This window comes from Trichosurus vulpecula, chromosome 4 (assembly GCF_011100635.1).
Source record: "Trichosurus vulpecula isolate mTriVul1 chromosome 4, mTriVul1.pri, whole genome shotgun sequence".
NCBI lineage: Eukaryota > Metazoa > Chordata > Mammalia > Diprotodontia > Phalangeridae > Trichosurus > Trichosurus vulpecula.
Window position 1 is genome coordinate 74898974 of NC_050576.1, and position 15056 is coordinate 74914029.

The window sequence follows — 15056 nt, forward strand, 5'->3', positions numbered from 1 at the left end:
TGTGTGTGTGTGTGTGTGTCTTGACTCACCAACTAGATTATAAGTTTCTTGAAGGCAGGGACTATGTCTTCTCTTGAATGCCTAGCACAGTTCCAGGTACATTGTGTTCAGGGAACACTAGACACGGGCTCAGAACATGCTAGACATGAGCTCAGGACCAAATAGTCCTTCCTTAGAGACCTGCCTTCTGTCTACCACAGGCCATGTTGTCTCTATAGCTTATCAGTTAACCAGTCATCCTTGAAGTATTTCCTAAGCCTCTTCTATTTGCCAAGCAGTCTTTTTGTTGGCAGTATGCATGGCCACCCAGGATTTGGGGGTGGGTGGGGCTAATGAAGAAGTTGATAATCAGGCAGCTCCTCCCAAGGAAAGCTAAGGACAAAGCCAGGAAGTTAGCCAACTTGGAGCTGCCAAGTCCACTTCCAAGGTCTCCAGCCAGGGCAGGACCTCCTCCCCCCAGCTCCACAACCCTGGGATTCTCACCCCTCTCTTCAGTGTGACCCTCTGTTTCATACTGGAGCCCTAGACTCCTCAAAGAGGAGATGGTCATGGCAGTCCTTTGCTCTGGTTCAGTTAATTTCTTTGAATGGTTTCCTAGTGCCTGAGTTATCCCTATAACGAAAACTGTAGGGTACCTGTAGGGTTAGGGTAAGTTATATGGTCTACTCTCCCTTCCTTAGTCAGACCTTCCCCCCATCCCTTTTACACAGGTGGAATTAGCTCAAATGAATCCAAAGTAGCCCTTCTAACTGCAAATCCACGAAGAGATGAGGAGTAATTAGAACTCAAATTATAAACACAAGGCAGTGGTATTTACATAGGCTTAGAACTTCTTGTGCCCAAGACCCTTCTTCCTCTATGCCAGGCAGCCCTGGGGATCCCTCCACTATTGTTGGCCAGGTGTGGAGCGACTGGTCCTTCCTCAGAGGTCATTCTCACCTCATTCCTAAAGAAGAAGTGAATTTACTCAGCACTTCTTACAAGGAGGACCAGGACAGGGGAGGTATCAGGGTATGATGGGTGAAGATGACTAATTACTGTGGACCCTCCTGCTCATCCTAATGCTTGTCATTTCAGACTGGAGGCCTGTGATCAAGGTAGCAGCCTTGGACTGTGCGGAAGAAGCAAATTCAGAAATCTGCCGGAACTTTGGGATCCATGCCTACCCTAGTGTAAAGGTGAAGTCTTGAAGTGTGAGGGGAGCGGTGAGCCACGGGGAGGGCGAGGTTTTGAAAGGACATGGCAATATTGGCTTGTTTGTTGTTGTTTTTTAAACAAACTCTTCTCTCTCCAGCCCCCGTTCTGAGTCTCTGGGTCTCTGGGTGTCTTGTGTTTGGTTTCAACCCAACAGAACCCTAGTGGCTGAAGCCCCAAATCTTCTGAACTATACTCCTCCCACTGGGGATGTTAGTTTTGGAAGCAGGAAGGTCACCTTTGTACTTTGCCTGCTAGGAGTAGAAAAGCAACTATTTTTCACAAGCAGAAAAATCTCTTATCTAAGAAGTATGTGGCCTTGGCCACCAAGGGAAAACCTGAGCTGTTTAGTTTGGGCTTTAGAGCAACCTTTGCCCAGATAAGTCCTTTATCAGCAGCCTGGAAGGCTTTTGTAAAGTCAGGCCTGCTCTCTTGCTAGGGCTCTTTCACCTGGATCCTTTAGCTTAGAGGCTGTATGTGGTTTTCCAGAACACACATTCCTTTTCAGCCTTCCAGACCTACCTGACTCATTACACTACTCTGGGGACATGAAATCAGTCTCATGGAGGTCAGGGGGTCTGCGAATGTCCTAATAATAATAGTGGTAATAAAAACACAGGATAGTGTGGGAACAGGATGAGATACATGTCATCGTCATACTATCTGCTACTAAACTTGTCCCAGAGATGCTTTCAGTGAGCCTACAGAAGAAGAACTTAAATAATAATATTTGAAACATCCATGTGAATGGATGACATCAAGTTACATGGCTTCATCAAAAAGACAACTTCCCCTTCACCACTAAATGCCTTCCTTCTCCTATGGAAAGTTTCTCTAATGATACCAAGGCCAAATAACATTTCAATAATTATAAAGTTCTTAACTTACACCAAGGCAAAATAGAGAGGGAAGACTTTGTTCTGTAACTTAGAGGTCTAATTGAACCAATGGATGAAAACTATACCTAAAAACACCTTGGTCTTCTCTAGGCAAGGCATATTGCCTGGAGAAAACCAAATTAAGATCTGAGAACAGAATCAAAAAGGCCTCCAAGGGCAATGTCCACATGAACTCAACCATACTTCAAAAAAGCTGCATCAAACTAATGGCTGAGTCATGAGGATCTGTTTACAGAAAAGGGATATGTCTGGTCATTGCCACAAGAAATTACAAATAGGTTAGCCATAAGGAGCCCAGATTTATGGAACAATGCAGATTATTCAAAGAAATGGGAGAAACTATATAATATATCACTATAGCTTGAAAACATTTAACATCTTAGTAGATGCTAATATAACAAGGCATGACCTAGTGTCCAGAATTATATAAACGTTTGCTGCCTTTCATTAATCAATAGATGATAAGGCCCTGTAGTACAAATACAGACCCCAAAATATTCTTGAGAATTCAGTACATAAATTGTTCAGGAACTAGACACAGGCCAAACCTTTGCACAGTCATCCAGGGATGACAGTTATCCATGAATGTTTGAGAATGACATTTTTACTGTATGCCACTGAACTGAATACTCATAATCTCTAAAATATGTAAGATACAAAACTTTCAAAGTATAAAGATGTGTCAGAAGATGTCAAAACCATATGAGAAGGGGCAGCTAGGTAGCACAGTAGGTAGAACACTGGCCCTGGAGACAGGAGGACCCGAGTTCAAATTGGACCTTAGATACTTACTAGCTGTGTGACCCTGGGCAAGTCACTTAACCCCAATTGCCTCCGAAACCAAAAACAAAACAAAACACAAGAATAGGATTATACTTCATCCTTGTCATTCTGCAAACTATTGGAGTTGTTATAAAGTTACCTTCAGTGAACCTACCGAAGATGAGCTTGTAGCCCAATATTTTTATTCAGTTACAAAAAGCAGTTATTTATACACCTGTGCAAAATGCCTCAGAACATTAAATGTAAAAGAATAATAGTGGGTTGGTCACTTTCTCCAGGACTTCTAGCTGAAGAAAGATGAAAAGAATGAGATAACAATATTGATAATATTTATAGCTCATATTTATCTTTATTGTTTGCCAAGAGTTTTATATGCATAATCAGTCAATCAAATTGTAAACTCAACACCCTAGCCTTGTGTTTTTCTGCCCTACCCAGCCCCAAGACAGGCGCTTAAACCCTGTGAGCCAGACACCCCTTGTAGACTACCGTTCTCAAATATGTCTTTAATGCACCATTTGTGGGATTCAAGAGCTCTCCTCCAGGGAAAGCAGTGAGTATGACCCTGGGCGAGGGGCTCATCATGCTTGAGGGCTGCTCAGCCCTGGAGAGAACTCTCCAGTGCCATTCTGGGGCATCCACAGTTTAATTAAAATCTTCCCAGTATGCTAAGATACTCCAGTGGAAGTCCCCACATAGGCACAAAGCAGCAATATTCCCTTAATGATCTGGTGGTCCATACCCAGCGCTTCTGTCTGTTTGCTCTCTTAATTACTTTCTTCCAATTTGAGAGAAAAAATTCAAATTACTTTTTATACACCTCCACCCATCCCTGCTAATAAAAATAGGCTTTCTTTGTTTCTTTTGGACCCAAGAATGGCTTAGAGCTAGAGAAGTTTCCTCTTTGGCCACTGAGGGCTAATCAGGAAACCCATTTGGAACTGAAAAGCAAGGCTTGGTTTCCAGGAACAGGATGCCTTTGAACCCAGTGATCCTCAAATTGCAAACAGCCTGGAACCACTCTGATTGTCTCCTCCCTTTCCCTCCCCTCCCCTTCTGACTCCTTGCACCACAAAATCCATACTTTTTTTTTTTATCCAGGAAACAAGGTCCCTAAGGTCTGAAAGGTCTTTGTTTGTTTGTGTGAGCTCTTCTCCATGTGACTTTCCTTTCGCAAGGCCCTCCCAGGGCCTTAACTCCTGCTCAGAGGGCCAAAGGCTACCTACCCCATTTTAGGTCACTGTTTAGGACCTGAGGCTTTGTAAAGCCTCATATCTCTGGACTTGGTTTTCTCTGGTGCCTCAGTCCACTATAGGACTGCAGACTCATCTCCCACCAGCCTAAGGAACTACACTGGAAGAAGCCAGAACCTGCTACAGTCACTTCGAGATGGAATATGATTGGCTCATTTTTTTCATTTGTGCTGAAAAGCCAGACATGCTTTTCAATGTTATTATTACTGCCTTAGGCTATGCAAATAATAATATTTTTATATAATAGGTTACACATGTGTAGCCCTTGAGAGATTAAATGATTTGTTTTTGGTTACATCAATAAGTAACAGAGCTGAGATTCAGACTCAGGTCCTCTGCTTCCATATCCAGAATACCTTCCTCTAAAGCATGCTACACCCTCCCTCTGTTCACAGGGCTAGTACCCTAATGTGGGGGCAGCTATGTGGCACAGTGGCTAGAGAAACAGGCTTAGAATTAGGAAGACTCATTTTCATCAGTTCAAATCTGGCCTCAGACACATCCTGGCTGTGTGACCCTGGGCAAGTCACTTAACCTTGTTTGCCTCAGTTTCCTCATCTGTAAAATGAGCTGGAGAAGGAAATGGCAAACCACTCCAGTATCTTTGTCAAGAAAACCCCAAATAGGGTCATGAAGGGTCAGAATGAACAACAACAAAAGCACCCTAGTTCAGACCCTCATTGGTGGTCCCCCTGCTTCCAATCTCTCCTCTCTTTAATCTGTCTTTCACACACCTGCCAAAGTAGGCATAGTCTGATCATATCACTTCCCTATCAGATATCTGTTCCCCTTTGCTTATAAAATAGAATAGAAGCTGAAAGGGATTTTAGGGCTCTAGTCCAACACTCCTTCATTTTAGAGATGAAGACACTGAGGCCTGAAAATATTAAAAGACTTGCTTAATGGCTTCCAGTTGTGTGAGCTGAGGTTTGAACCCAGACTCTCAGACTCCAAGTCTGGTCCTCTTTCACTAGGCTATGCTTCTATACACATTATTTAATTTGATTTTTACCAGCATTCTGTGAGGTAAGTATTTATGTATCCACTTTACAGATGAGGCAGCTAAGGTTTTCTAAGGCTAAATGACTTGGCCAGAGTCATATAGTTGGCAAAAGGCAGAGCTGAAGCATGAACCCAGGTCTTCTGACTCTTGAGTCTTATGACCTTTGTACTATACAGTTAACATGAAAAAAGTCTTACTCTCTAAACAGAATCACAGAATTTGTATACGACCAGGACCTAAGAAGTCCTGGAACCCAACCCATGTCTCACAGGAATATCATCAGTTGGTGACCAGTGGTCATTAGCCTTTGACTGAAGATCTCTGAATGAGAGAGAACGTACTAACCACCGCCTGGGGTAGGCCATCCACTTTGAGAGAGCTCCAGTTAGGGGGAAGTTTTTCCTCACATTGAACCCAAGTCATCACCTCTGCTGGCAGCCCCCATTGCTTCTAGTTTGACCCTCTGGGACCAAGCAGAATAAACATAATTCTTCCTTCAGATATATAAAGAAAGCTATCATTTCCCTCCCGAGTTTTCTAAATCAAACTGCCTAGGCCTCTATCATGTTTCATTTATAAAATTACCATAGTTAACATTTGTGTGTGTGTGTGTGTGTGTGTGTGTGTGTGTGTTATCAGCCCCTTTGGGAGTCTGGTGAAACCTATGGACCTTTTCTCTGAATAATGTTTTTAAATGAATAAAATGAAATATATAGGATTACCATGGAAACCAATTATATTGAAAGAAAGATATATTTTTTTCCCATGCAAGTTCATGAGCACCCTGAAATCTATTCCTAGGTTAAGAACCCATGTTCTAGACTCCTGTCTCTGTGTCCCTCACCCAACCAGTGGGCTTGGCTATCTCACTTTGAAGTCAGAGGCCATCATTTTATTTTTTATGTATATATTTTCAAAGCAAATATGGCATAGCAGCTAGAAAGATGAACTTAGAAATAGGAAGAGCGGGGTCCAGGGCCCATCTCTGACGCATACTGGCTTTGGGACCCTGGTCAGTTCCCAACTCTCTAAGGCTTCTCTATGAGGTACAGGGAAGGTGCTGACCTGCATGAGTAGAAGGAATCCCCTGTCCCACTTTGTCCCTATCCCTATATTTGTGAAATACTTGGTATGGAGGCTAAAGCCATTCCAATTGAATTCAACAATGATTTATTAGCTCTCTGTTCCCTGTAAAGCTCCCACTCCTTCAGGGAACAGGCCAGGGTTCTTACTGTTTGGTTTTATGGCCAAATGTTCCTAAGGTAGGAAGCACTCCATGTACAGTGCTTACTCATCTATCACGAGGTGCTTTCTGTTCTAATCGGAGTGAGGTGGGAGGTTGGCAGAGTGAGATGAAGAGAGAAGTTGGGGAAAAGTAATTATAGAGACCTAGAGGCTCATGGGGCTTTACCTCCCCAGTACCCAAGTCCCTTTGTGGGAGCAAATAATGCATATTAGGAAAATCATTTTAACAGTGGTGGGCTGTAGCCCTGAACACATCAACTCATTCCTTAGGAGTCAGAAAGGGCTAAGCCATTTTACTAAACCATCTGATTTACAAGAAAAGTGGGTCCAGTCCACATAATCCCTGGAACTAGGAGGGACCTTAGTTGATTATCTAATCCAGGGGTGGGGAACCTGTGGCCTTGAGGCCACAGGAAATTTGGATTCAGTCAAAGGGCTGCACTTGAGGACCTAGAGGGCCATATGTGGCCTTGAGGCCTCAAGTTCCCCACACCTGGATTCTAAACCATCTCCCTGGCTCTAGGAAAGCCCTCACCTCAGCTGTACCAGAGGAGTCATCAACCTACTTCTTTAAAGAAGTAATCTCTCTTGGTGGCCATTCAGTAAGCCTAAGAATCAGAAAGGTTCCACATACCTAGCAGCAAGGTGCCACAACAGTTACCTGGGTTCAAATCCTAACTGATGCTTGCAAACTGCTCATTTGTGAAATCAGAGAGTTGGATTGGATGACTTCTAAGGACCCTTCCAACTCTAAATCTGCAATCCTGTGTCTTCTCCCCTCAAGAAGCCTGGGCTTTGTTTGTTCCTGAGGTGGGGTGACAAGAGGAAGCAGAAAGAAGGCCTCATTGCCCTGGCATTGGGACTGATGTTTTCTGGCAGCTGACCCAACCATGGGTCAGTTTACTCTCTGATTCTCCAGCTGACTTTCCAAACCAAATGAAATGGGGAAAACCACAACTATGCAGTAGAGGAAGCCAGAAAGTGGGTGGTTGATTTCCTCCTGTGACATCCACCCCTAACTGAGTTTCTGGGCTCTAGTGGAAAGTTGTGAGATGGGCCGTTGAGAGCCTGGTTTCTGTGTGTGTGTGTCTGGTGTCACGTAAGACTTCTCTAAATCCAAAGCCCAAGGGCTATGGGTGTCAGTCACCCACAAAAGTAATTGGAAGAATGTGGTGAAGGTGGCAATGATTGCTATCGGATGCTCCTGAGAATTGTCCTAGCCAATAAAAGGCCAGCAGCAGTGACTTGCACACTATCCTCAGAGTAGGGGCTGGGTTGAGTTACAGTAACAGGACTTTCCTAGTAAGCGCTATTCAGAAATGAGGAAGTCTGAGTGTCCTAAGGAGTATGTGTGTATGTTAAGGGAAGAGGAGGATTGTGTCACGGTGACGGGGGCATGGACACGCAAGCCCTTGGGCATGCCTGCCATCTGTGGCACTGTCCCTTTCGGGCTCCTCATCATCTTTAAAAAACAGCAGGGCTTCCATCTGGCCCAGCCTGTTCAGCAAACACCTGGCTTTTAGGGCGGGCTCCAAGTCTGTGTCAGGCTTACATCAGGCCCTCGGGCTGATACACCCCAGGAGGTAAACAAAGGGAGCTAAGAAGGGAAGGGCCGGTTTGCCAAAAGATGTGGATGGGACTTCTTTAGAGAGCTGGGAACTCTAGCTCTTGGTAGGGGTCCCATAGCCAGCTCCCCAAGCTGTGTTGTGGGCCAGTTTTGGGAAGTTTCCAGTCCTCGAAAGAATAAGGGGATGAGAACTTTTTGGTCTCCAGAATCTAAAAAAGGATTGCCCAGAAAAGAAATCAGTCAGAAAATTGGAATAATGGAGTAAGGTTTATCAAGCATGCCATGCCTTCACTCCATAAAGAACACTTTTCTATCACCTTTGATCTTTCTATCACCTTCCTTTTGGACTCTCAAGTCCCATGCAGACTTCCCCCTGTAACAAGCATTTCTGAAACAGCTACCTACGGATCAGCCAGTCAGATGCTCATTGAGTAGGAACAATGTGCTTAGTACTGCTCTGGGTGTTATGGGAGAATATAGACAATGAGATATAATCCTCAATCTTAAAGAAGTCTAGTTGGGGCATAAGATATTGGAACATTTCCAAAATGAAAGCCTATCCCTGGCCTCAAGGGGCTTATATTCTACTAAACTAATATTCACATGTGTGCATGTGAAAGGACATTTAAGATCCTTTGGTCCAAATTCTTCATTTCACGGATGAGGAAACAGACCCAGAGAGCTTAAGTTACCTGCCCAAGGTCATAGAGGTGATAAGTGACAGAGACAGGTTTCAGATTTAGATCTGGTGACTCCAAATTTAAAGTTTTCCCCAATGTACCCATTTTCCTTCTCAATTAAAGAGGCTGAGGCCTCAGTGATAGCTCAACTTGACCCCTAGTTTATAAGTCCAGGGCTCTAAGCCCTTATCAATGTAACCTTTTTTTCTTTACCTGAGAAAAGGGGCTGTTGTCCAAATTAACAGTGGGGAACTTGCCAGTATTCAGTGATGCAACAACCGTTTATTATCTGCCTACCATGGGCACTTCACTGTTCTTGCCATTGACTTGGGGGAGGTACAGGGAAAGAGGCTGGAGACTGGAAAAAGTAAATGGTGTCCTTTGTTAGAGGCGAAGAAAGGAAAAGAAAGCACTCCTTTTCTGAGAACAACACTTATTCCTAAAGTCTTAATTACCAGTTTCCAAGAAGGTAAGGTGGCTCCCTCAGGCAGGGCACACCTCCCAGGAATGACAATAAGGAGGTGCTTTAACCTGGGAACAAAAATGCAGCTTGGCTTGACTCTAAAAATATTCCCACTTGGGCTCCTACGGATGATCAAAGGAAATGCTGCTTGATTGGGCAGTTATGAAAATAGTGAAAGGTAGGTAGAAACAGGGAGGGGCAGAAGGATTCTTCTCTCCAACTAAGCATGTTACCTACCTTTTTTTTAATTTAATTTTTTCCATTAACAAGCATTTTTTTCCTCTTCCCCCCCCTCAATTTAACAAAGAAGAAGAAAATTCTTGTAACAAATGTGCCTCAAGCAAGGCAAATTCCTACACTGACCATGTCCAAAAACATATGTCTCACTTTGCCACCGAATTCCATTACCTCTCTGTCAGGAGGTAGGGAGCATGCTTTGTCTTCGGTTCTTTGGAACAGTGGTTTGTCATTGAATTGATCCAGAGGCCTCAAGTCTTTCAAAGATGTTGTTCTTTATGTTATTGTATCAGTTATTCTCCTGGCTCTTCTCACTCTCCTTTGCGTCAGGTCTTCCAGGTCTTCCCACTTTTCTCTGGGACCATCCATTCAATCACTTCTTATTCCATTATATTTGTATACCTTGACGTGGTTAGCCATTCCCCAATAAATGGTCACTTAGATTACTGTTGTGCACCCTTTTAAGTGTAAGTCACAGAACAGAGGAATACAGAGAAAAGACAAAATCCTTTGGCCTTAAGGACATTATTATCTAGTTGGGGAGAGAGTATACAGCTATATAATATGTAACTACAATATGTAGTAATAAAATGGGTTATGATTGGGACTATCAAATATATGGTAAAAGTATGTGTATTGTTTATATTACATATGCACATATACACATATGTATATGTATATTATATACATACATATATTTCAAAATTGTTTTGGGAACTCATAGAAGGAAGAGATTACACAGATGTGGAAGGAGAGATTACATGATGCGGAGGGATCCTCAGGAGGTGACATTTGAGCTAGACATTGAATGATTTAGGATTTAGAGTGAGCAGTTTGAGCAAAGGCAGTAGTGGGGATGGGGGGCGGGGGTCAAAGATGTGTTCCAAGAATGGTGAGTAATCTAGCTTAGATGGAATGTAGACCATGTGGGAACTAGTAGGGATAGACCTGGAAGGGCTGGCTGAGAACAGAGCATAAAGGTCTTTGAATGCCAAGCTAAGGGGGTTCTTTATTTGGTAAGCAATAGGAGACATTTAAGGTTTTTGGTCAAGGGACTACTGACCCGATCAGATCTGGGTATTAGGGAGATGAATCTGGCACCAGTGGGTAGGATGGTTTAGACAATGGTACAAGGATTGGAGTTGGGAAGAGCAGTCAAGATGTTGCTGTAGTAGTCTATGAGAGATCATAGTAGCACACTGCTATTGTAGTCCAGGGGGATGAGGGCCTGAAGTAGGATTAGAAAACTGTACTGGTTGAGAAAAAATGATACAGCAATGAAAGGACTGGAACCAGGATGGAGAGAAGGGGATGGATTTGGGGGTTGTTGGTAAGGTAGAAATGACAAGAGGTGGCTGTGTGTGTGTGTGTGTATGTGTGCATGTGTGTGTTTCTGTGTGTGTGGGGGGGGGGGCGGGATTTACAAGTTCAGGATGATTCCAAGGTTGAGTACATGGATGGCTGGAAGGATGGTGCTGCCCTCACTGGGGAAAAAAGTTAGGAAGAGGAGAAAGTTTGGGGACAAATATGATGAGCACCGTTCTGGATAGGGTGAGTTTAGATCCCTATAGGACATCCAGTTGAAAATGTGCAGTAGGCAGTCAGTGAGTCAGGACTGTAGTTCAAGAAGCACATTAGGGCTGCCTAGATCTGGGAGTCTTCAACATAGAGGGAATGGGGATAAGAACCTCTGATGTTATTAGTATAGGGATTTCTTGGATGAGGAAACTCCCAATACCAATGTAAGTCAAACACCTTCTCTGCAACTTTCAGAGTTGCCTACAGTACTGAGAGTATTCTGAATAATAGAGTACCCAGGGTCATACCACCAGGGTCAGAGGCAGAATTTGAACCGAGCTCATCTTTGTTCTGGGGCCCCTCTGGCTATAAAAGGAAATTCAGAGCAGGAATCTCAGCATGATCTGACACAAAATAAACTAATCAGAACCAAGCAGACAGTACACACAATGACTACTATAGTGTAAATGGAAAGAAAACCATCAGAAAGAAACTGAATGCTATGTAACTCTAATGACCAAGCCTGACCCTGAAGATGACATGGAATGCACTTTCTTCCTGTCTGTGTAGATGTGGGGGACTATGTGTATGGAACCAAGCAAATACTATCAGACTCAGTTAATAGGTTGGTCACTTTTGCTGAACTGAATTTTTCTCTTTCTTTTTCATTTTTGTTAACAATTGCTCTCTGGGGAGGGAGTGGGGTAGAGATAGATTTGGAAATGAAAGGTGTAAAAACAAAAGCTATTAATACTTTTTTAAGACTAGAGGAGGCAGAAGGGGATGGAGTTAAGAGTATAGTCAGAAGGGTGCCTTTCTTTCTGAAAGACAAGAGGAAATGAATGAAGGAAGGTTGAGAACAGAGGTTTTTAGGTGTGGACGTTAGTGAGAGAAGATAAGGGAGTCCGAGTTGGATATTGTTGATTACAGTAAAGTAGATAAAGTTAGGCTGGGATTCTAGGGATGAAGGGGAGAGGGTTTGGAGGTTGGGGCAGCCCTTGGCTGCTTTTCGGACTTTTGGTTCTTTACCTTCATTCAAATCTTATTCTTGGCGGGAGGAGGTCATTTACCTCTTAATAGGAGATTCTATTGACTGCCTAGCCACAGGTCCAGGTTGTATAGAAGGAAATGCCAGGTTGCACAGGAGCCCTTTGCCTGGATTACAAAAATGCTGTCTATCTGGCAGGGCAGGAGCCCAGGAGAGTGAAAAGATGGGTACAGCTTGTGTTCTGTGCCTTACAGCATGGACAGTGAAGGATCCCACAGCAAGGGTAGAGAAACAATGTCCCTGACCACCCCTCAGGAGGAGGCCCCTTCCCAGCTGCTCCCCTATCACTGCTCACCCCTCCCTGGCTCTCACTACACCCTCTGCCATGTGCTCTCCATAGCTCCCTACACAGTCTTCTGTGTTCTTTTGAGGGCATGGAGGCATCAACAGGAGCCAGAGTACCTACCTGACCCTCTGGTGAGGGATCATTGAGGTTTTCCTCTCATACTAAAAGGTCATAGGGTGCATAAGTCACTGTTGGACAGACTTATAGTTGGAAGCCATGTGTCTATTGTTCCATCTTTGTTTCCTGGATTTCATCCCCTATGGGCACTGAATCGGGCTGTTCTGTTGCCCTCTCCCTTCAATTGTTGACTGACTACCCACTTTGTGCATTGGCTTCTGGTAATACTCTTTACCTGAGTTTCTGGCAGCCAGGTGGAGAGAAACCGAGTCCTCAGTTCTGGCTTTCCCGGGGGCAAGGAGCAATGCTGAAGTAGTTAGACTCTTCAGAGGGGAGGTTTCTAGCTTTCTCAGTGATCTGTAGGAGTGACCGGTACATGATGGTGGTTTGTGCATGTGTGTGTTTGTGTATATGTGTGTTTTTGTATGTATGTGTGCATGTTTGTATGTATGTGTGTGTGTTTAAGGAGGAAGCAGATATGGTTCAGCCTCATGGAATTTTGCCTTGTCTACTCTGTGGGAATTGTACAACTCTGATAAGGAGTGGAAGCTGGCACCCAGCTTTGCCAAACCAAGTGCATCACAGAATGTTAGACTGATTACATGCAGTCCTGGATTCAAGGTGAAAGGATTGTGGTTCAGATCTTTCCTATGCCTGTTCTTGCCTATGTCACCTTGAGGAAATCACTTCACTTAGCTGGCACTGCTTCTTCATCTGTAAAGTTAGGAGGTTGGACTATGTGGACTTGCAGATTCCTTCCAGCTCTAAAGTTACGATGCTGTGACCCTGAGAACCTGGGTTCTTGTTCTGCCTGTGGGATCTTAAACCAAATAGATCAACATTTCTCGGGCTTTGTTTCCTCATCTGGAAAACGAGAATAAGCTTTGCCCTTATTTACTGCCCAGGCTTGTGAGGATGAAATGAGATCGTTTGTGTGAAGATGCTTTGTGAACAAATGCAAACTAGTGGAGAGTGTTGGAGTGGTGGTTATGGTAAAGGGGGATGCCAGAGTACTAAATTATGGGTGTTATGTGTTTGCTTTCAGTTTTTTAAAGCCTTCTCAGACAGTTCTTCCACTGGAACAGATTTCACAGGTATGTATCTGTGGCCTCTTCTTAGTCTGGCTGACCTGGTCAGACATTCCCCATGTTTTCTCCAGCTCCCCTCCCCTTTCCCCTATTCCCATCACATCGCTATCTTTCTTTGTGTCAATGAGAGAGCATAGCTCATAGGCACCTGGAGGCTTGTCCTTTGAAAAGGAGAGTTTCAAGCCAGGTGAGAGGGAGGAGGTCAAAGATCAAATTCTCGTCAGCCTGGAGGAGGTATCCTTCCCAGGCAGCATGGCCCTCACTGTACCTGAAGAAGTCCCGGATTTTTTGTCTCATCTTCAGGTATAAGAAGGGGCAGAGCGCTATGGCGAGGATAAATTTGTGGTACTCAGATGGAAAGGAATCAAAGAGTGACCTTTAAGTAGGAAGGACCTTTCTCCCCAAAGAAAGGCATAATTTCATTGATTTTGAGTGGGGAGTCATTACTCCCTGCTCTTTCTACCTTCTGAGGAATGGGTTGAGGTTCCTTGGAGACTCAGGGGTCTCTATCTGGCTTAGGTCTCTACGGCCTACATCATAGGGGTTTATACCACAGTGGCCTAAGTCAAAGGCTCTGTGGCTTTGTGTACTCTCTACCCCTGTCAGGGGCAATGGTGAAAGTCAGTCACAGCTAGCACAGTCAACCAAAGAATTCTAGGGGTTTCTAAATCTAGCAAGATTTGTATTGCTTAATATAAACTCCCTTCAGTCAATCAATCAAGTATTCATTAGTTGTCCACTAGGCATCAGTGTTCCAGAGACTGAGGATATGAAGAAAGGAGTGAAATAGCTCCTGTCCTCAGGAAACTTATATTCCACTGGGGAGACAGCATATACATAAATATGTTTATACAAAATACGTAAGGTAAATTTGGGGAAGGGTCGACACTGAACCTGGGAGGATCAAGAAAGGTTTCATGTTGAGCAGGTGTTATTGACTTTTTTTGGGTCATGGACCCCTTTGGTAGTGAAGCCTGTAGAACCCTTCTCAGAATGTTTGTGAATATATGAAATAAAATTGCAAAAGAAACTGATTCTGTTGACATGTAGTTATCAAAAGATTTTTAAAACCTGGTTCCAAGACCTCAGACTAAGAACCCCTGATGTAAAAGGTATTCCACAAGAGTTAATGAGGAAGCAAGGGATTCCAAGAGGCCAGGATGAGGAGGGAGTACATTCCAGGCATGAGGAGCACAGCCTTTGGAAAGAAGTAGAGATGAGAGCTGGTGTGTTGTTTGTGAAGGAACAGGAAGAAGGCCAGTTTGGCTAGACCAGAGTAGGCAGGCAGGGGAGTAAATATATCATAAGGCTGGAAAGATAGGTTGGAGCAAGGTGGGGAAGGGTTTCCCTGATCTCTGCTACTAAGGGCAGGTGTTCTGGAGCCAATCTCTCCAACTGTCCAATTCCTTCTGCAGTACATGGGAAAAGTATTGAAGAGCTTCAGACGTTGCTCATTGATGCCCTGGAGACACATCGTGGTGGACCGTGGCCCCCATCTTGTCCCGAACTGGCACCAATCAGGTATTTGGGGTCTGAGGGCTGATGCTATCATGTTCACAAAGGCAAAAGGTACAAGTGGAGGGAGGATGGCTCAGGGCAGAGCGGGTGCAGCTAATCTGTTACTCCTGTTACTCTCCGAAGCTGGGCCTCCTGCCATAGGGCAGGCACACATTTA

At 44.1% G+C, this 15056-nt stretch overlaps 1 protein-coding gene across 1 annotated transcript in view; it reads left to right on the forward strand.

The window, feature by feature from the left end:
- The window catches only part of QSOX1 (quiescin sulfhydryl oxidase 1), a 51894-nt gene that overhangs the window by 11799 nt on the left and 25039 nt on the right, over window positions 1–15056 (forward strand). The window contains exons 2-4 of the mRNA XM_036754770.1: window positions 1078–1178; window positions 13339–13387; window positions 14797–14902. Coding sequence (XP_036610665.1) covers window positions 1078–1178; window positions 13339–13387; window positions 14797–14902 — 256 coding nt within the window. The remainder of the gene's footprint in view (window positions 1–1077; window positions 1179–13338; window positions 13388–14796; window positions 14903–15056) is intronic.